The sequence below is a fragment of the Artemia franciscana genome, chromosome 14 (assembly GCF_032884065.1).
Source record: "Artemia franciscana chromosome 14, ASM3288406v1, whole genome shotgun sequence".
Taxonomy (NCBI): Eukaryota; Metazoa; Arthropoda; class Branchiopoda; order Anostraca; family Artemiidae; genus Artemia; species Artemia franciscana.
The window spans coordinates 20,455,883-20,479,892 of NC_088876.1; the positions used below are offsets into that span (position 1 = coordinate 20,455,883).

Here is a 24,010-nt window from a genome sequence, read left to right on the forward strand (position 1 = left end):
GCTACACAAAACTTATGTCTGTGTATTTAAAAACCAACCTCAGTGTCTGCTTAAGATAAGACCGATAATTTTCCCAATATATTATAAAATGTAACTAATTTTTAGTTTTTACCATTTGATTACTATGCTGAGCGAAAATATTAAACTAATTGTAAGGTTTAATATTTAAGGTTTAATATTTTTAAGGTATCCTCAACACGAGGGCAAGCTCAGGAGAGGTCTAAGTATACTGGAAAATTATCAACTCGCTTCTAGAAAGAAGATTTCAGGAATATCCTTGTTGGTTTATTTGTGTGACAACAAAATGTCAGTTTCAAACAGTTCGTGGTAACGAACTGTAGTAAGGAGCGACCTGGCTCAATAGTAACCAAAAGTCTAAAAAACGGAATTTTTATGACAATAATTACATAAAAAGAATCGAATTTTAATGCTGATTTTAAATATATAATTTTCATTAAGTTTAGACTTACCCGGCGAAAAATTTGCCTTATTTTTAGAAAATAGGGGGAAAAAAACCCTAAGAGTCATAGAATCTGAACGAAAATCACACTATCAGATTTAGCGTATCAGAGAACCCTATTGTAGAAGCTTCAAGCTCCTATCTACAAAAATGTGGAATTTTGTATTTTTTGCCAGAAGGCAGATCACGGATGCGGGTTTATTTGTTTGTTTTTTTGTGTGTTTTTTGTTTGTTTGTTTTTTTCCCAGGGTTGATCGTATCGACCCAGTGGTCCTAGAATCTTACGAGAGGGCTCATTCTAACGGAAATGAAAAGTTCTAGTGCCCTTTTTCAGTGACCAAAAAATTGGAGGGCACCTAGAGGGCATCCCACGTTAATTTTTTCCCAAGGTCACCGGATCAAAATTCTAAGATAGCCATTTTATTCAGCGTAGTCGAAAAATCTTATAACTATGTCTTTGGAGACGACTTACTTCCCCAGAGTCCCCTTGGGAGGGGCTACAAGTTACAAACTTTGACCAGTGCTTACACATAGTAATGGTTATTTGGAAGTGTACAGACGTTTTCAGGGGGATTTTTTGGTTTGGAGGGGGGGTTGAAAAGAGGGGGATATGTTAAGGGAACTTTACTTGGAGGAATTTATCATGGGGGAAGAAAATTTCCATGAAGGGAGCGCAGGATTGTCTAGCATTATTTAAAAAAAAACGATGAAAAAGTAAATATGAAAAAGTTTTTTTCAACTGAAATTAAGGAACAGAATTAAAACCACTTAAAACGAACAGAAATTATTACGCATATGAAACAGTAAACAGTAAAGTTTTTTACTGTTTTCAAAAGCAGAGTTAAGAGAAAGAGTCAAGCTTTAACGTAAAGAGCGGGGTGTTGATGAGGAAGCAGCCCCTTTCACATACGAAGTAATTTCTGTTCGTTTTGAGTTTTAATATCGCTCCTTACTTTCTGTTAAAAAAAAACTTTTTTTTTATTTTCTATTTAAAGCATTAATTTATATTTCCTCTTTTCCAATGTAAAAGTTGTCTTACAATAGTTCCAGAGATTTCTTTTTCTTCACCACCCTTCTTCTGTTTTCAGTCCTGAAAATTTAAGAGTAGATAAAAGATTATTAGCAAAGTCTTGCCTTATCTCTTATTGGTGAAAAAATGAATTCACTTTTTTTTCTTTTTTTTTGTAAGTGAGTCAATGCAAGACTGAAGCCTTTTTTTCTTTTTGCCGTTTGTATATAATAAATGAGGCCTGAAAGCAAACAAACAAGTGAATAGTGGTGTGTTTAAAACAGAAAAAACGATACCGAGACCCAGCCACGGCCATTTTGAAATAAGACTTTCGAGGAGCACAGTCGAAAATCAAGGAAATTCTTAAGATAAATTTTTCTACCGCATTAAATTAAAGTAAAAAATCTTAGTAGAAAAATGTTTGGGCAATTCAAATAATTCACAGTATCTTAATTAAGAGTTCAGCAGCAAGCATGAATGTAAATCGGAAAAGCTTTTTGCTAGGGATTTCCAATACGTCTGACTCTGATTGAATTAAAATCAAGTAGTTGCAGGCATCAAGCCATGGCTAGTCAAACAGTTTGTGGTAACGAACTTTAGTAAGGAGCGACCCGGCTCAATAGTAAACGAAACTCTAAAAAACGGAATTTTGATACTAAAAGATACATCAAAAGAATTGGATTTTTATACTGATTTTAAATACATAAATTTCATCAAATTTAGTATTTGTCATCAGAAGTTACGAGCCTGAGAAAATTTGCCTTATTTTGGAAAATAGGGGGAAACACCCCCTAAAAGTCATAGAATCTTAACAAAAAACAAAACCATCGCATTCAGCATATCAGAGAACTCTACTGTAAAAGTTTCAAGCTCCTATCTACAAAAATGTGGAATTTCGTATTTTTTGCCAGAAGACCGATTTTTTTTTCCCAGGGGTCATCGTATCGACCGAGTGGTCCTAGAATGTTGCAAGAGGGCTCATTCTAACGGAAATGAAAAGTTCTAGGGCCTTTTAAGTGACCAAAAAAATTGGAGGGCACCTAGGCCCCCTCCCATGCTCATTTTTTCCCAAAGTCAACGGATCAAAATTTTGAGATAGCCACTTTACTCAGCATAGTCGAAAACCATAATAACTATGTCTTTGGGATGATGACTTTCTCCCTCACAGTCCCCGGAGGAAGGGCTGCAAGCTATAAACTTTGACCAGTGTTTACATACAATAATGGTTATTAGGGAGTGTACAGACGTTTTTCAAAGGGATTATTTTGGTTTGGGGGGAGGGGGCTAAGGGGAGTTGCCTATGTGAGAGGGTCTTTCCTTGGAGGAATATGTCATCGGGGAAGAGAAATTAAAAAAAAACAATGAAAAAAATAAATATGAAAAAGTTTGAGGTGAAATAAAAGTTGAAATGAAAAAATAAAGTATGAAAAGTTTGAAAAAAACAATGAAAAAATAAATATGAAAAAGGATTGACACATTATCAAAACACAAAGGTCTGTCTTGTGTTAATTATACCATATGTAAAATAATAACCAATTCTGAAATTTGTTAGATATACAAGTCAGTTTTCCAGCTTATCCTACCTTTAAAAAGAGCCCTAAGAAAAGACAATCCATACAGAACATCAAAGCGCATATGAATCAAGGCCTAGATTATGTTGTGTTCCGTTTTGTTTTGATGGATTTGAAAAATTTATATTTTTCAAAAAAAAAATCCTTGGTGTCTCATAATGATATTTTACATCCTAATAATAAAAGGGAGAAAAAAAAACGAATAGAAAATTGATGTCCTTTAAGGATGCCATTTTGGCTTGCCCATGCTTCAGTATTCGCGCATTTTTCCCGACACTTGTTACTTCTTTCAGAAAAAAAACATCGTTACAGTTCAGATTTGTATAAGGATACTTTTAATAATGAAAAAGACAGATAAATATTCACAAAAGTTGTCAGCAAATGTTTCTTAACTTTGGAAGGTTTCCCTCTCTTATCTATTTTGATTTTGATTTTGATTTTTTTTTTTTTTTTCAGTCACAATGATTTACCATGGAACATAAGAAAACTCGGCCGAGGAAAATTGTCTGAAGTACAATTGGATAACATGGAATATTTCAGAACGCAACATGTCTGGGCAAGGAGTGATTGGACACATACAGACCTAGTAAGGTTAAAAAAAGGACATGTTGCAGCTCAGGTCCGTTGTATTTTTTTTTTTTAACGGATGTGGTCCAAGAGAGAGCAAACAATAATATAAAAAAAAGTGTAAATACTTTTTAAATATTAATCTAAAAACCTTTTCCACCAAACAAGTTTTTCAAAGAAAAGTAAAGAGCTACATTAAGCCAAGAATGAGCAAAGATAAAGTCAAATAATCATCCAAGCGTAAAACTACCACATATCACTATCAATAAATGAATAAAACACAAAACGAACAAAAATTTCAACGAATAGGCGAGTAAAACTCGAAACGAGCGAAAATTAATTTGTTTAGGGCTGATAGCCCCCGTACCTTCTCAAGACAAGAACACAATTTGAGCTTTACTGAAAAACAAAAACAAACAAATGACCGTTGATTGTCAGTTTAATTGACCTATACTGACATTTATTCCTTAAAGTTTTGATAATTTCTTATTTACGGAAGTATGAAAAGTGAAAATATTTCGAATGTATTTTGTTTTAAGTAAAGCGCAAAATGTGTTCTGGTTTTGAGAAGGCATGGGTTTTATCAGCCCTGCTCATGTTAATTTCAATCGGCTCTGCCATTTATTGTAGTTTCTGTTCGTTTTTAGCTTTATTTATTTATTGATAGTTATTTGGGATAGTTTCACGCTTGGAAGATTATTTGACTTTATTTTTGCTCGTTCTTCCCTTAATGGAGCTCTTTACTTTTCTTTGAAAAGCTTGTTTTGTGAAAAAGTTTTTTTTAAATTAATTTTTATTTGTTTTTGTATTCATATAGTCTTTTCATGGAAGGAATTATACTTTGTCATTATTATTATTATTATTATTATTATTATTATTATTATTATTATTATTATTATTATTATTATTATTAGTATTATTATTATTATTATTATTACTATTATTATTATTATTATTATTATTATTATTATTATTTTTTTTTTTTAACGGATGTGGTCCAAGAGAGAGCAAACAATAATATAAAAAAAGTGTAAATACTTTTTAAATATTAATCTAAAAACCTTTTCCGCAAAACAAGTTTTTCAAAGAAAAGTAAAGAGCTACATTAAGCCAAGAATAATCAAAAATAAAGTCAAATAATCATCCAAGCGTAAAACTACCACATATCACTGTCAATAAATGAATGAAACACAAAACGAACAAAAATTTCAACAAATAGGCGAGTAAAACTCGAAACGAGCGAAAATTAATTTGTTTAGGGCTGATAGCCCCCGTACCTTCTCAAGACAAGAACACAATTTGAGCTTTACTGAAAAACAAAAACAAACAAATGACCGTTGATTGTCAGTTTAATTGACCTATACTGACATTTATTCCTTAAAGTTTTGATAATTTCTTATTTACGAAAGTATAAAAAGTGAAAATATTTCGAATTTATTTTGTTTTAAGTAAAGCACAAAATGTGTTCTGGTTTTGAGAAGGCATGGGTTTTATCAGCCCTGCTCATGTTAATTTCAATCGGCTCTGCCATTTATTGTAGTTTCTGTTCGTTTTTAGCTTTATTTATTTATTGATAGTTATTTGGGATAGTTTCACGCTTGGAAGATTATTTGACTTTATTTTTGCTCGTTCTTCCCTTAATGGAGCTCTTTACTTTTCTTTGAAAAACTTGTTTTGTGAAAAAGTTATTTTTTTTAATTAATTTTTATTTGTTTTTGTATTCATATAGTCTTTTCATGGAAGGAATAATAGTTTGTCATTATTATTATTATTATTATTATTATTATTATTATTATTATTATTATTATTATTATTATTATTATTATTATTACTATTATTATTATTATTATTATTATTATTATTATTATTATTATTATTATTATTATTATTATTATTATTATTATTATTATTATTATTATTATTATTATTATTATTATTATTATTATTATTATTATTATTATTGTTGTTGTTGTTGTTGTTATTGTATTTTGGAAAACCCGTCATACAAAGAAAGCAAAAGACGGAGCAATAAACGAAAAAAAAGAAGAAAAAATACACACTGAGCGCGAAAACAAACACTTAAAAAAAAATACAACAAAAACATCTTAACTACTGGGCCAATACCGATGACCAGGGGTGGTTCAACTTCGGCAAACAGGAATTATAAGCACGAAGGTTCTTATAACAGTCATGACGGTCAAAGACATGGTCATGACACAAACATTAAAAAAATGCAAAGTTTTGAGCAAAGTTTTATGTCTTTTTAATGTTTTTTTCTATAAGAGTGCATTATATGGGTTGCTATTTGTATGTCGGAGAGACTTTTTAAAAAATTTCTGATCCTGACACACACAGTATTTTTTAATTTAATTTTATAGCTTCTGAAGTTGACCTAAAAAATAAAACTCCGGAGTGATAAAAAATTCACTCCGAAAAGATTCTATCTATGTTCTTTGACAACCTGGATGCGCTTAAACGCTTTTAATTAATTTAAATTGTAAGAGGAGAAGTATTAAAAGTAGTATCCCCAAGAGTATCAACTTAATGCCCCAAGTCGTTCTTGATATATATTAAATAAAAAAAAAACAAGTTTTTTTACCTGAAAGTAAGGAGCGACATTAAAACTTAAAACGAACAGAAATTACTTCGTATATGAAAGAGGCTGCTTCCTCATCAACGCCCCGCTCTTTACGCTAAAGTTTGACTCTGTCTCTCAATTCTTCTTTTTAAAACAGTAAAAAACTTTAGCGTAAAGAGCGGGGCGTTGATGTGGAAGCAGCCTCTTTCATATACGAAGTAATTTTTGTTCGTTTTAAGTTTTAATGTCGCTCCTTACTTTCAGTTAAAAAAACTTGTATTTTTATTTAATTTCTGAACATTTTTGAATCAATGCATGTTTTGATTTTGGCTCTCCGCAGAGGAATAATTAAAACGAAATTTGCATATTTTTTTTTGGCTAAATGGCTTTCTCATAATTCGGTCGAATGATTTTGAGAAAAAAAGAGCGGGGGAGGAAGCCTAGTTGCCCTCCGATTTTTTGGTCAATTAAAAAGGCAACTAGAACTTTTAATTTTTTACGAATATTTTCATTAGTAAAAGATTTACGTAACTTATAAATTAGCTTACGTAAAGAACTTTTGTATTCTCATATTTTTATTACATATATGAGGGGGTTCGCCCCCTTGTCAGATCCTCGCTCTTTACACTAAAGCTTAAATTTTGTCCCAATTCATTAAGAATGACCCCAGAATCGCAAAAGCCGTAGAATAAATAGTTGAAATTACTAAATATACTTTAACGTAAAGAGCGAGGTAGTAGGAGGAGGTGAGCCCCTCAAATCGGTAATAATTTCTGTTTGTTTTAAGTTTTAATGCTGTTCCTTACTTCCAGCTGAAAGAACTTTTTAATATTTATTTTTTCATTGTGTTTTTAAATAATGCTAGTAAATCCTGCGCTCCCTTCATGGAGATTTTTTTCCCCCATGACAAATTATCGATGGAAAGTTCCCCCAGCATATCCCCCTCTTCTCAACCCCTCCCCCAACCAAAAATCCTCCTGAAAACGCTTGTACACTTCCCAATAACCATTACTATATGTAAGCATTGGTCAAAGTTTGTAACTTGTTTCCCCTCCCATGGGGACTGTGGGGGAGTAAGTCGTCCCCAAAGACATAGTTATAAGGTTTTTTGACTACGCTGAATAAAATGGCTATCTCAGAATTTTGATCCGGTGACTTTGGAAAAATAATTAGCGTGGGAGGGGGCCTAGGTGCCCTCCAATCTTTTGGTCACTTAAAAAGAGCACTAGAACTTTTCCCTTCCGTTAGAATGAGCCATTTCCGTGAGAATTCCGTGAGAAATTACTTCGTATATGAAAGAGGCTGCTTCCTCATCAACGCCCCGCTCTTTACGCTAAAGTTTTTTACTGTTTTAAAAAGAAAAATTGAGAGAAAGAGTCAAATTTTAGCGTAAAGAGCGGGGCGTTGATGAGGAAGCAGCCTCTTTCATATACGAAGTAATTTCTGGTCGTTTTAAGTTTTAATGTCGCTCCTTACTTTCAGTTAAAAAAACTTGTTTTTTTATTTAATTCCTTAAAAGCTTCACCTTAATACCCTTAGCTTGCGCAGTAGCAGTAGCTATAGCAGCATTAGCAGCAGTGTGCACATAACACCTTTGATTAATTTAACATTCCCTTCAACACAAGCTGAAAGTTTCAGCTTAATACATACCATCAACCATTCCTAAAGCATTTCCAATGCCTCTGCTTGATAACTTTTGTGAGCATAGAGTGTTTCGATTTAGTTCCATACAGTTTTTATACATCACAAATTTTTCGTATATCCTTAGTATTAATAGTAGTACCAGTATTTGTGCCAAAGTAATAATTGTTGTAGCCTAAGCTTTAGTGGCAGTAGTGGTAATAGAAGTTGTAATAATAGTAAAAAAGCAGGATTATGAGTAGAAGCAATAGCATTAGGAAGAAAATTCCTTGAAAATTTTACCTTCATGCCCTTAGGCATAGTTGTAATATTAGCCACAGTAGTAGTATTGATATTACTAGTAATAGTATTGAATAGCGGTAGTACTACTAGTAGCAGTAGTACTAACCTATTGCCTCTTGGTCGGTTGAACATCCCTCTCATTAAGTCCTGAAAGTTTCAACTTAACACAATTAGCCATTGCTGATACGTCCTTTTGATAATCTCTATGTTCATATACTTCTTGAAATTTTCATCCCAATGCTCTTCGCCCTGCAAGTAGTTGCAATAGAAGTAGTAGTAGGCCTAGTAGTAAATATGGCAGTAATAGTAGTATTAGAGTAGTGTGAACATATTGCCTTTTGGTGAGATGATCTTCCACATGAAATATTCTCTGAAAGTTTCAACTTGATACCTAAATCAATTCTTGAGATAAATTAATTTGACAATGTGCATGCACATAGCGTCTTTTGATTCAGTTAAAATTTCCCCTTAATGCTATAAATGGAGTATAGTGGTATTAGTAGTGGTGGTAGTCGTAGTAGTGTTGTTAGCATGCAAATATTGCCTTTTTGATCATCTCCCAAATCGTTTCCTTAATTTTCAAAATTAATATACTCAGTTATTTCTGTGTTGTACCCTTTTGACAATCCGTAAACACATAACGTGTTTTGATTTAGTTCGAAAATCTCCTCAACATTCTCTGAAAGGCTCTCCTGAATACCCTTTGTCTTCTTGGAAAGTAAAGTTCAATCATGCATACCTTTCTCAATAACATATACTATGCTTAAACGATGAAAGAATTTCCTAACTTACAGCCTACATTTTGAATTAAAATCGACTAGTTGTGGGCATCAAGCCATGGCTAATTGTAAGAAAACCCAAGACAGATCTTGTACTGAGGACTGTGGGGAGTTTGAAACCCCAAAGACATTATTACTGGAGCTTTCAACAGTGCTGAACAAAATAGCTATCTTAAAATTTTTATCAGACATTTTTTGAGGAATGGTAGGCTTAGGAGGGGGACTTACGCCCTTCCATTCACTTTTGTGTCTTAAAAAGGGTGCTAAAACTTCCTACTTCCAATCAAATGAGCTCCATGTAATCCAAAGTTTATACAACTACCCGTTCCATAAAAACCATATATACCCTGGGCATAACTTACAACCCTTTCCCATGGGCTCTGGGGATTGTGCCCACTCTAAAGACGTTGTAAATGATTTTTGGACTATTGGTAACAAAATGGCTATCCCACAATTTCAATCTCATGTGTTTTGGGAGTAAAGAATGTAATAGAAGTGGTGAGCATCTTCTAAAGTTCACACGACCACCCCTTCCATAAAAACCTTATATACCCCATAGACATAACTTAAAACCCTTACCCCCCCCCCCCCCCCGACTCTAGGGAATTCTCATCTCTCCAAAGGCCTTGTTATATGATCTTTGGACTATTTTTGAACAAATGGCTATCTCAAGATCTTGGTCAGATACATTTGTGGAAATATGACTGGGGGGGCTGCCTCTGATCACTTTGACCCTTAAAAATGGAACTAGAGCCTCTTTTACTGAGTGCCTTCTCAAGACCAGAACACAATTTTCGCTTTGCTGAAAATAAAATTTGAAATGTATTTAATCTTTCTTACTTGTATAAATAAAAACTATCAAAACCATAAGGAAGAAATATCAGTATATATCAATTAAACTGACAATCTACGGCTGTTTGTTTGTTGTTGTTTTTTTTCAGTTGAGCATAAACTGTGTTCTGGTCTTGAGAAGGCATGGGGGTTATCAGCCCTACTCATGTTAATTTTGGCTGTTTATTTTAATTTCTGTTCGTTTTGAGTTTTATTTATTTATTGTTAGTGATTGGTGGTAGTTTTGCGCTTATAAGATTATTTGACTTTAGTTTTTGCTAATTCTTGGCATAATGGAGTTCTTTACTTTTCCTTGAAAAACTTGTTTTGTGGACAAAGTTTTGTAAATGGATTTCTGTTTGTTTTTTATTGACATATTCTTTCCATGCAAAAAATAGTATTATATATCTTTTCAGTTTTTTTCTATGAGAATCCCTAGTGTGGATTGCTATTTGTATGTTGCAGAAGCTTTTTCATGTTCATGTTCGAATCATGTTTAATCCTGACACAAACAATATTTTTTAGTTGAATTTTATAGCTTCTGAAGTTGACCTACAAAATAAAACTTAATATCATCCCCAAAAGATTCTATTTATGCTCTTATCGTTTATTTAAATTGTAAGAGGAGAAGTTGTAATAGTAGTATCCCCAAAAGTTTCAACTTAACATTCCCAGTTGTTCTCGATATATTACTGATGTGTCTTATTGACAACCATGAACACAATGCCTTCTGATTTATTTTAAAGCAATATTTAGTTTAAAAATTTTGGGACAATTGCATAATTTGGGGGGGGGGTTGACATGCCTAATATTCCTAACGACGTAGTTGCTGGACTGATCTACTATGCTGAACAAAAATAGCTGTCTCAAGATTTTGACTGGATGCGTTTGGAAAATGAATGGTCTTGAGAGAACGGCTGCTTGCCTTCCAATCTCTTGTTACTCTTGAAAAGGGCACCAGACACTCGTGCTGTAAATGGAGTGCAAGGAGGGACTTCACCCTTTATATATCTAGTAAAAACATTTTAAATATATTTTGTTTTCAGTAAAGTGAAAATTATTTTTTTGTCTTGAGAAGGCATGGGGGTTGTCAGCCCTACTGATGTTAATTTTGCTCCTTCTGAGTATGACTTGGTTATTTATTATATGATTTAAAAAAACAAAATACGTTTAAAATGTTTCAACTTTTTAACTTTAATAAATAAAAGAATGTTAAAACTTGAAGGATTATATATCAGTATAAGTGTGCTAAACTAATAATCCAAAGTCACTCTTTTCAGTAAAGTACAAATTATGTTCTGGTCTTGAGAAGGTATTGAGTTGTCAAAGACATAATTTCCAGACATTCCAACTACGGTGAAAAAAGGATATCTCCAAATTTTTACTAGATATGTTTTGGGAATTGATGGGCTTGGGGGAGGGCTTGTTGCCCTCCAATCACTTTTGACTAATAAAAGGGCCATAGCCCTTTCAATTTCTAATGAAATGAGCCTTTTGAAGTTTCTACGCCAACAAATGGCCACTGATAATTTCTAGTGGATGCATTTTGGGAAAATACGAAGTGTGGGGGGGATCCACCCTCCAATCACTCTGAATCTTATAAAGGGCACTAGAACTTCAGATTTCCAATCCAATGAGTTCTGTCCAAAGTTTATTTGATGACCCTTTCTAAATATACCTTATGTGACCCCAGGGCATAACTTAAAACCCTTGCCTTGAGGGCTCGGGGGGGGGAGGGTTGTCATCCTCCAAGATATAATTTTCGGACCTTTCAACTACGTTGAACAAAATGCCTGTCTTAAATTTTGATTGGATGTGTTTGGGGAATTCGCGGGCGCGGGAGGGGGGTTAGTTGCTCTCTAATCAATTTCGACTTTTAAAAAGGGCACTAGCCCTTCCAATTTTCAATCGAGAGAGTTCTTTTAGAAGTTTCTACGACAAAAAGTAACCATCTCAAAATTTATATTAGATGTTAAAATAATTTACATTTTAATCATTTGGAAATGCAATCATTTTAACATCGCTTAAATCATTGCATTAATGATTGGTTAAAAACATTTATACCCTCCAAAATTACCGTTAACTGTTTGAACTTGAGAATTACTGGCATCAACAAATACTACTTGCGTGTATCCATTCAATAAAAAACCTTTCTATTTGGACTGTTTTTGATGCATTTAGACTATTTTGATGCATCTAATAACTTTCAGTACTTGTAAATTTAATAACAATATTGTCAAATCCAAAAATTTATCATGTAAGAAAAATAACGCAAACAAGGAAAATAGATATGGAGCAGTTTCTAGCTGGAGAGTGATCTTTTTTGTTCTGTTAGATATGGTGTCGAAACATTCTGAAGAATATGTTTGGTCCAAATGTTTGAATACGGACTACTTAAATAATTTCTGAGACTACACAGGCTAATCATGACAAAACATAAAATTACGAAGAAGAGAGAAAACGAGGACAAAAACAGCCAGTGAAAAATTTGATGTAGTGATCACCCTTCAGGTTCGTGAACACCCATAGGGGCAAGCCTGAAGTTGCTATCCCTTCAAGACATTATTGCGCTCACCTGGCTCTTACGCAATACTATAGTGCGCCTGTAATGGTATAGTACACCTACGTAATGGGTAATGTTTTCTAAGCGATGCAAGTGTTAATTACTTAGAAACCTAAGGATCTAGGGGAAAACCATCAGGAACCCGCCAAATCAGGATTTCTTTGGCTGCTACATAATGAGGCTTGGGGTGCTATATGATAGAGAATGTTTTTCTTAAAAAGCCACAAGGGCCAGGGGAAAGATTCAGGGCCCGCTAGTGGGGAACATTCAAGATACCGGAGTCTAGAGAAAAATTCCACCTAGCCCCTAGCAGCCAATTCAACCAGATCTGTAGCATTGTCACTGGCCGCCCTAGATTACAATTCTAACGGAAGGGCCCTAGCATAGAAGTTCACCGCGCCCCTAACCTAAAAACCGGAAAACTAGTATCCAATTCCAACGGCAGGGCCCTAGCATCGAATTTCACGATGCTTCACCGGGACCAAACCTAACCTAGCATAACCACCGGGGCTCTAGAATCCAATGCCGACTGGGCCCCTAACATTCAATTCCAAGGGAGGGCCCCAGCAGTCAATTCTAAGGGGAGGCCCCTAGCAACCAATTCCAACGGGTCCTCTAGCATCCACACATTTCACAGACAATACATTATTCAAGACATCTCAAGATTGCATTGGTTGTTTTGTAATAGGGAAATGTTTACTTATGTTAAGGTTGGCGCATTCTAACGTGACTTGTTTCATCAGGGGCTCGCAGGGGATCCCCGTTTGTATCTGAGGAGGGTGCAGACGTGGGGTGCTACGTACTGACAGTGCAGACGTGGGTTGTTACATAATAATCTAAGAGATTTTTTCTTTCAATGCGTTTGATTTCAGGGAAAATTTACAATCTAAATATTTTTTTCCCTATTAAGATACAAAAGTGATTTTTCTGCATTGGATTCGAGAGATAGACAGGTGGAATATGAAAGCCTTTTTAATATTAATTTTCAAGGTATACTTTCGACGTGATAACCTATTGCACGCACGGGGAGTCCCTGCCGGCTCTCTAGAACGATTAAATGGTTTACATGTTTCAAACCCTTTCCACATGAGAGTGCACAATCATCCCAATACTATTGATTTTTGCTCTATTAGATGCATCTCTCTGTTACAACGCTATTAGTTTTCTAAAGTGACCTAGACAGGTTGACTTAGCTATTGAATCAGTAAAATGTTACATCGCATTGACTTTAGATATTTCATTGCGTAGATGATTACGTATTGAAGATTCATTCTGGAGCAAGAAATCTAAAGAATAAAAGGCTTTTTATTGTACATACAACTTTACTTGATAAAAATAAATTTACTTGCATTAATAAAACACAAAAAAAAACAATTAAAACTCAATAAATCGAAAAAACGTAACGTAAAAAATCTCAAAAATTATAAAATATAGAGAAAAACCACAAATTACAAAAAGGCAGGTAGGAAGTGGTGGAGTATTGTTATTAGAGGTGAATTTAAGCCATATTAAGAGGTATCTCTGAGAGTTCTTAATGAAAATGCATTGTTACTATTGCTCTATTAGACGCACCTGCAAGAAAAAGGGACACATTTTTGCATTCGGTTATGTTTGGGAAGTTTAAATAAACTACCACGTTCCTTTGATCCGAGACTATGCATAGTCAGGCCATCGTGACAATATATGGCTGATAAACCCCATAGCAACCAATTCCAGAGGGGGGGCTTGTTATTGGAGATAAATTCGATCTATGTTAAGATTTATTTCTAAGAGGTTTTAATGAAAATGCCGCGTTTCTTTGAGCAAGACTATGCATATTCACGCCACCGTGATAATATGTTGCTACCCCTAGCCACAAATTCCAGAGAGGAGGCCTGTTATTAGAAATGAATCTAAACCATATTTAGAATTATTTCTGAGAGGTTTCAATAAAAATTCTACATTTATTTGAGCCAAGTCTATGCATGTTGACGCCACCGTGACAATATGTGGCTAGCCCATCCTAGCAAGCAATTCTAGAGGAGGAGGATTGTTATTAGAGATTAAGTTAAACCATTTTAAGCCTTATTTATGAGAGGTCTTAATGAAAATGCCTAATTTCTTTGACTGGATGTTAGATTTCAGTCCCCCAACGCTGAATTTTTTTAGCACCTCATACCTTAACTTTAAGCTGTAGAACATGTTAGTCCAGGCAATTCATGTCACCACGTCACACTATCGATGGTACACGGCACCTTCTGGCTCCCCTTATCATTACAAAGGCATTTTTTCAGTTAACACCTCAGAACTTAACTTTAAGCTGTGGAACAGGCTAGTCCAAGCAATTCACGTCACCTTATATAATTATGGATTGTACACAGCACACTCTAGCGCCCTTCATCGTTACAAAGGCATTTTTAAGATATTTTCGTAATAAAAATATGATATAAATCCAATGGTTTATGCTTTTGCAAGCCAACCTCAAAATACTACACCATCTCAATTCATGCCACCCTGCCACGCTATGACTGGCCCTCTGGCACCCTCTAGCACCCCTGCATCATTCCTAAGAAATTTTCCAGATATTTTCTTATTAAAAATCATGCATTAAATACATTGGGTGGTGTTTTCGCAACCCAACCCCCTGTGATGCACCATGTCAATTCACACCATGTCGTATTATTACTGGCCCTGTGGCACCCTTTGCCACCCCTCATCATTCCTAAGACATTTTCCAGATAGTTTTTGTTGAAAATCATGCATTAAATCCACTGGTTCATATTTTTCAAAGCTAACCGTCCGTGATATACCATGTCATTTCATGCCCACGTGCCAAACTCTGACTAGCTCTCTGGCACCCTCTGCCGACTCACGTCATTCCTAAGACATGTTTAGATATATTTTATTAATAAATTTAATTTTTTAATTTTTTATATAAATGACGACGGGGACACAGGGAATGTTCGATTAGCAATCACCATCAACAAATAATATATATATATATATATATATATATATAAAAATATGTTGTCTGTCTGTCTGTCTGTGGATCAGGTGACGTCATGTTTCTGTGTCGGCTGACGTCATGTTTTCGACTGACGAAATTACAGACCGGGACATCGGGACACAAATGACGACCGGGACACCGGCACAAAGGGAATATAAATGACGACCGGGACACAAGGAATGTTCGATTAGCAATCACCATCAACAAAGCACCGGGACACAAATGACGACCGGGACACAGGGAGTATAAATGATGACCAGGACATAAGTAAAAAAAATTAAAAACTAAAAAAAAGGTAAAAACTACAAAAAAACTAAAAAGAAAAAAAACTAAAAACTAATAAAAAACTAAAAAAGCTAAAAAGCTAAAAAAAACTAAAAAAGAAAATAGAATGAAAACGGAAAAAAAAATGAAAAATAAAGGAGAAAAACAAAACTAAAAAAAAAGAAAAAAAACTAAAAAAAGGTAAAAAACTAAAACCTAAAAAAAGACCAATTCAAAAACGAATGTATATACAGACCGGGACACAAATGACGACCGGGACACAGGGAATATAAATGACAACCAGGACACTCAAAGAGAAATTACAGACCGGGACACCGGAACACAAATGACGACCGAGACAAAAATGACGACCGGGACACCGCGACACAGGGAATATAAATTACGACCGCGACACTCAAAGAGAAATTACAAACTGGGACACCAGGACACAAATGACGACCGGGACACAGGGAAACAACAACAACGGGGACGCCGGGGGGCACAGGGGGATATATAAATGACGACAGGGACACAACGAATGTTCGATTAGAAATCACCATCAACAAAGCTCAAGAGCAATCATAAGAATAATGAGGTATAGATCTGAACTCAGATTGTTTTTCCCATGGACAATTATATGTTGCATGTTTAAGAGTCGGTAAACCTGACAATCTATTTATATGCACAGACAATGGGACAGCCAAGAATGTTGTACATTCGCAAGTTTTACGTAGTTAAAAATATATATATATATATATCTATCTATATTCATAGGTGGGACACAGGGACGCAACTACAATGGCGCGTAACTAATATGGCGCGTAACGACTTGCGCGCGCGGGGGGGCTTGGGGGGGGGCGCGAAGCGCCCCCACCAACTAGGTGTTGGGGTGGCGCGAAGCGCCACCCCAACAGCTAGTATATATATATATATATATATATATATATATATATATATATATATATATATATATATATATATATATATATATATATATATATATATATATATCATGAAAAGAGAAATCACCAATGCAACAGCAAAAACACAAAAAAAAGAGAGACAGAAGGAGAAAAGGAAGACCGTTTTCCTAAATTAGTGATTAATATAGACCAACACTTGAATGAGGCCTTAACCCTACTCATCCATACAATCACATAGGTCAAACAGCATAGCCAAACACAATCAACCATAAAGAATAATCCATGGACAGGCAGTCATGTCGTCAATAAGTATAAGTCGTCATTTACCAAACAATAGAAAAAATAATATAGACAAATAATTCAGAGGCAACACCCAACATAAGGGCTCATCAGGAGAATACACTGGTCTATGTAGGGTTTCGCCACTCTAAATTCTCTACCCAACACACTGTTGTGGCTAGCACAGAATATCCATGGCATCCCCGCGTCAGGTATCACCCCCAAAATATATGCCTATGAAAGAAAAAAAACAGCAAATGTAAACCAACCAAGTAAAACCAAAACAAGCTTATCCTGTTAATATATCCCTCCCTTTAGCAACAATAGATAAACTAAATATTATAAATTTTGCCAAATCATAAATATTAACACATTGCAAAAAACCTGAATGAACTAAACAATTATAGAATTCACCTTTACCATGTGGCCAATTTTTAAGAAAATCCGCTCAATTAGAAACACAATTCAAAATAAATGGCGCTGCGACAACATTTCTCGAACCTCCGAAATTAGTTGAAAATTTCTTTAAGTATTTCTAGATAATTCTTTTGATATTTATTAAAAGTTCGTTATAATGAAAACTAATTTTTTTAAATTGCCAAGTTAATTTATTTACAGAAAAACCTCTTGATATCAATTTTTGGCTTAAGACTTTACATCTACTTTTAAAATCAATATAATTACTACAAATCCTTGCATAACGAAGTAACTGTGAGAAAAACGCTGAATATGTGATATTTGAGTTTATATTACTTTCAGGGAATGGGAAACTAATCACTTCAAAATCAAAATCATCCGTTTTATTATACATTTTAAAACTTAATTTTTTATTATCACAAATGTTAATATTTAAATCTAAGAAATGATCTTCCTGACCAGCGCCATGACTAAGCTCAAGAATAAGCTCTGATGGATTCAAGGTTCAAGGTTCTTTTATTATAACCAATATATACAAAATATTAGGTAACTCAAGGCTGAGAGTATAGCTCGAATGCAATTGAGCTACCTTTAAGAAACACTAAATATGCACAAAATTAAAAATAAAAACTTCTCTTAACCAAACTTGACAGAAATAAATAAAAAACAAATCACGTGCCGTACGATACCACTTCCATCCTCCGCGCACCATCCTGAGACACAATTAAATTTACAACTTAAAACCAAGTGAGTCATAAGACATCTTTTGGCCTCATGGGCGAACCCCAGAGACCAACCCAATACTAAAAAAAAAAAAAAAAAAAATATATAAACATCCCTAAAAAAAAAAAAAAAAAAAAAAAAAAAAAAAAAAAAAAAAAAAAAAATCATATTATTTAGATTTATAACTTTCAATCAGCACTCTTTTCAACTTCCGTCTTATAGCATCTATGCTTATATTAAAATCAATCTCATTTTTCAAACTTTCCCAATGTAGAGGAATCAAATACCTCAGGCAAAAACGCGACCTCTCTGTAACTACCTTAGGAGTCCGCAGATTATATTTACCACGGGTTTCAACTTGTGAAGATGAAGGAGAAGAAATAAGACCCATCGATGCAAAATATCTGGGGAGCTTTTCTCGTTCAAGCTTAATCTTAAACATAACACTTAAAAATTGGATACTTTGCCGAACAGGAAGAATATTATGAAGTGAAAAAAGGGTCTCTGTTGTGGATTTTAAGGGGAAGTTTGATGGCGAAGGCAGAAAAGGTTTAAGTATACGAACTGCTTTATTTTGTATAATCTGTAGAGGGGTAACATTACTTTTAAAAGTGTTCAAAAAAATAATAGATGCATAGTCAAAATGGGATTGCACAAGGGAAAAGTAAATGGATTTAAGAGCGCAATATGGAAGAAGGTTTTTCAGTCTGCACATTATACCAACTCCACGGGCAGACTTTGCTCTAACCTGATTAATTTGCTCTTTCCATGACAAATTCTCGTCAAACACAACTCCTAAATATCTTATCAATACAACCCTTTCAATAACAGACTCAGGTTCATTCGCAGAAATGGAAACTGAATCTATATCTGGAAACTTGTGACCCGTCCTGCTGTAAACAATAAACTTAGTCTTCTTTCTATTCAGAAGTAGTCTATTATCAGAGAGCCAAGTAGACAATCTATCATATGCGGATGTTAAATTGACCACTAGCTCTTCACGAGATTTACCAGAAACGGTTGCTGCAGTGTCGTCAGCAAACTGAGTGTCTATAGAAGAAACTCCAGTAGCTGAGCACAAATCATTAATGTAAACTAGGAAAAGCAGAGGTCCTAATACGGATCCCTGGGAACACCAACCTTATCTGACTGCTGTAAAGAATCAGATCTAGCATCATTATATATAAGTATCTGCTGCCTCCCATGAAGATACGATTCAAGTAACCTAAGGCAATTACCACGAATACCAGCATTCGAAAGCTTATACAAAAGAATTTCATGAGAAATGGAATCAAAAGCTTTCTGTATGTCTAAAAATATAGTTGCAGGCGTTTCTCCACGGTCAAGACAATCATTAATATGTTGGACAATAATAGCCATAGGATGATCACTGCAATGCTCTTTTCTAAATCCAAACTGAAGTTTAGAAATGTAATCAAATTTCTCAAAAAAAGAATAAATTCTGTTATACAGTGCTCGCTCTACAACCTTCGAAAAAGCGGAGAGTATCGATATAGGACGATAATTAGCAGGAAGCCTTGGGTCATCACCTTTATGTAGAGCCACAATTCTTGCTGATTTAAATGTTGAAGGATGGACACCAGTTACAAATATAAGATTAATAATGTGGCATAAAACCGGTGATATAACTGGGAATATTTCTTTGACCAAATTAGTAGAAGATCCATCAAGGGCTTCAGATGAACCGTTCTTCATTTTAGATATGATCTGTTTTAGTTCAATTTCAGTAACCGGGGAAAGGAACATGCTTTTATCAGAGGGAGGGAGCATGTGATCTTTAAATAAATCATTGTTATTATTATTTGGAGAAACATGAGATGTATTAGCTGTTTTTTCACCGATGCTTACAAAATGAGCATTGAGCAAGTTCACTATTTCCTGCTTATCGGAAGAAAAAATACCATCACCACGTAACATTTCATTCGGAAATGAAGATTTTTGAGACCTTCCCAACAGAGAGTTAATAAGTCTCCAAGTATGTTTTTGATCCCCACGAGCTTCTACAAATGATTTTTCAAAATATATAGCTTTTGCTTTCCGAATTAACTGTGTCAGGACATTTTTATACTTTTTAAACTCTTCTTTATTTTTAGTAGATGGGAATGACATAGATATTTTAAATAGCTTATTTTTTATTGAAATAGAGTGTAGAAGCCCGCGTGAGATCCATGGTTTTTTAGGGAGTGTATATTTTTTTATTTTAATGCGTCTCAATGGACATGCTTCATCCAAGCACTCACGGAAATATTTTAAAAACAGAGCCGTAGAAATCTCAGGGCATTCACATTCTAGAATTGCAATCCATTCATTTAAATACAAAAGGTTCCTCAATTTATATTTTTAATTATAAATATTCAATTATAATATACTTAATTCAATTATATTTTTAATTATTCCTCAATTATATATGTTTTTAGAAATATGAATGAAATCCTTACAATTTAAGACCAAAATATCATCTAAATATCTTTTATTATTTGACAAAGCATGTTTTAAATTAATTGGATTATTCTATCCATCATATATTTATATTCTAGTTGACTCAAAAACCAGTCAGCTATAAATGGGCTGGTATTCTCCCCCATGGGAATTCCCACAATTTGCTTGTACAAATCACCCCCAAATCTTATATAAGTATTGTATAAAACAAATTCCAATAACTCAAAAATCATATCCAAGCTGTAACATCTCAAGTTAACTGTAGTATTGAAGCAATTTGTCCATATAGCTTTTTTAATATAAATGTCTATTTTTAAGAACCTTTTACTAGATAAGAGGAAAGATTTCTTGATAACAGTTTTTAAATTATCAAACACTACATTAAGTGATAAATTAGTATACATTGTCGCAAAATCGAAAGTCTCAATTCTTTTAGCTGAAACCATTGTTAAAGAATCTATCACCTGCAGTGAATTATTAATACTCCAAATATGGATTAAAATTCGAAAATTTTTTAATACCAGAACAATAGGTTTTAAGTTTATTTACAATTTCCTTTAAAATTAAAGAAAGGTCAGTAGCAGCAGTGCGGGTTGGACATTTAGCTGCTCCAGCAATAAACCGTGGTTTAGGGGGATTCTTATGAAATTTTACAGTCCAATATAGGAAAGGGAACTTTTTATCATTGTCATTTATTTTAATATAAAAATTTTTAAAAAGTATTTCTTCAGTCTTTTCAATTAAATTCTCATCCTCTATATTTACCTTTTCGTAAACATTAGTTGTGCATAACTCCCTTTTTAAGATATCACAATACAGCCTCGACAAATTCTGGCAAAATTATTATTAGCTTTATCCACTGGCACAATTACAAATTCATTCTTTAGATTAGCAATTGCTTGTTTAATCTTCGCATTATAAAATAATGATTTAGTGTTACTATTTTTTAAGTTAGAATATATTTTATTTCTTATTCTACTAATAATTAAATTCTTCCAACTTGGAAAACTCTCTTTATTTTTATTCTATTTCTTACACCACTTATCAATAAATAAATCAAAATCATTTTCCAAGCCATCAAGAACACTTGGTGGTTTCAGATGATGAGAAAGACGGAAATTAGCCCCTTTATTCATTATAATTTGAAGATCATCTTGCTTTATTATTGACAAGTCCCCTGTTATAACATGTTTGTAATATATATATATATATATATATATATATATATATATATATATATATATATATATATATATATTTTATATATATATATATATATATATATATATATATATATATATATATATATATAATAAACACACACACACAAACACACACGCACACACATACACACACACACACACAAACACACGCACACACAGGCACACACATACACACATGCATACACAAATGCACACACAGACACACAAACACACACATAATCACACACATACACACACAAACACATGCACACACATAAGCACAAAGACACACACACACAAACACACACACACAAACAAACACAAGCAAATACACACGCACACACATATACACAAACAAATACAAACACACACACAAACACACATACACACATACACACACACAGACACACACACAGACACACAAACACACACACACAGACACACACACATACATACAAACAGATACACTCACACATAGAGAAAAACACACATACATAAACGCAGGCACACACACACACACACACACACATACACAAACACACACACACAAACACAGAGAGAGAGAGAATGAGAGAGAGAGAGAGAGAGAGAGAGAGAGAGACGCGCACACACACACAGACACACAAACAGACACACAAACACACACAAAAACACACGCACACACACACACACAAACACACGTACACACATAAACACAAACACACACACATACATACATACATGCACACACACAGACACACAAACACACACACACAGAGACACACACACACATACATACAAACAGACACACTCACACACAGAGACACGCACACATACATAAACACATGCGCACACACACACAAACACGCACATACACAAACACACAAACACACACACAAACACACACACACACACACACGCACAGAGAGAGAGAGAGAGAGAGACGCACACACACATACATACACACAAAGACATACACACACACATACATTCACACATACACACACTCACACACACAAACACACACACACACGCACTCACACACACACACACACACACACACACACACACACACACACACACACATACACGTATACACCCACACACACAAACACAAACTCTCACACACACACACACACACACAAACACACTCACACAAACAAATACACGCAAATACACACACACACATACACAAACAAATACAAACACACACACAAACACACACACACATACACACAGACACACACACACATACATACAAACAGATACACTCACACATAGAGACAAACACACATACATAAACACATGCACACACACACACACACACACACACACATACACAAACACACAAACACAAACACACACACACACACAGAGAGAGAGAGAGAGAGAGAGAGAGAGAGAGAGAGAGAGAGAGAGAGAGAGAGAGAGAGAGAGAGAGAGAGAGAGAGAGAGAGAGAGAGAGAGACACGCACACACACACAGACACACAAACAGACACACAACACACACAAAAACACACACACACAATACACGTACACACTAAACACAAACACACAAACACACACACACACATACATACACACATGCACGCACACACAGACACACACACAGACACACAAACACACACACACACAAACACACACACACACAAACACACACACACAGAGACACACACACACATACATACAAACAGACACACTCACACACAGAGACACACACACATACATAAACACATGCACACACACACACATACACGCACATACACAAACACACACACAAACACACACACACACACACACGCACAGAGAGAGAGAGAGAGAGAGAGAGAGAGAGAGACGCACACACACATACATACACACAAAGACACACACACATACATACACACACACATACATTCACACATACACACACACAAATACACACACACACGCGCTCACACACACACACGCACTCACACACACACACACACACACACATACACGTATACACCCACACACACAAACATACACTCACACACACACACACACACACACACACACACACACCACACACACACACACACACACACACACACACACACACACACACACACACACACACACACACACTGTGTGTGTGTCCCATTTATGATGAAATTATGAATTCTGATCGATTTTACATCCGTCCACAAAATAATGCTTTGAAATCGAATAGAATCCTCGATATTACCCTACCAAGCAAGCAATTGGCTTTTAAGAGTGCTTTAAGTAAAATGAAATTGTATAATGCCATTTAATCTTGTATTTCTTATTCAGTTACCCTTTCACCTTTACTTTGAAAGAGTCATCTTATTTTAGTTTTGAATTTTTTAAGTTTTTTTTTATATATTTTTATTGGTTTTATTCTGCACTGAGGGTGGTCAAGCGGAGGTCTTGACTGAAAAATTTGCATAAGTATTTAATATTTTCACTGGCTGTTATTGTCCTCATTTCCTCTCTTCTTCTCGATTTTATG

The 24,010-nt window shown here is 34.6% G+C and overlaps 1 protein-coding gene across 1 annotated transcript in view; it reads left to right on the forward strand.

The window, feature by feature from the left end:
* Positions 1-24,010, forward strand: part of LOC136035433 (dipeptidase 1-like) — a 224,095-nt gene that overhangs the window by 102,865 nt on the left and 97,220 nt on the right. The window contains exon 5 of the mRNA XM_065717242.1: positions 3,497-3,659. Coding sequence (XP_065573314.1) covers positions 3,497-3,659 — 163 coding nt within the window. The remainder of the gene's footprint in view (positions 1-3,496; positions 3,660-24,010) is intronic.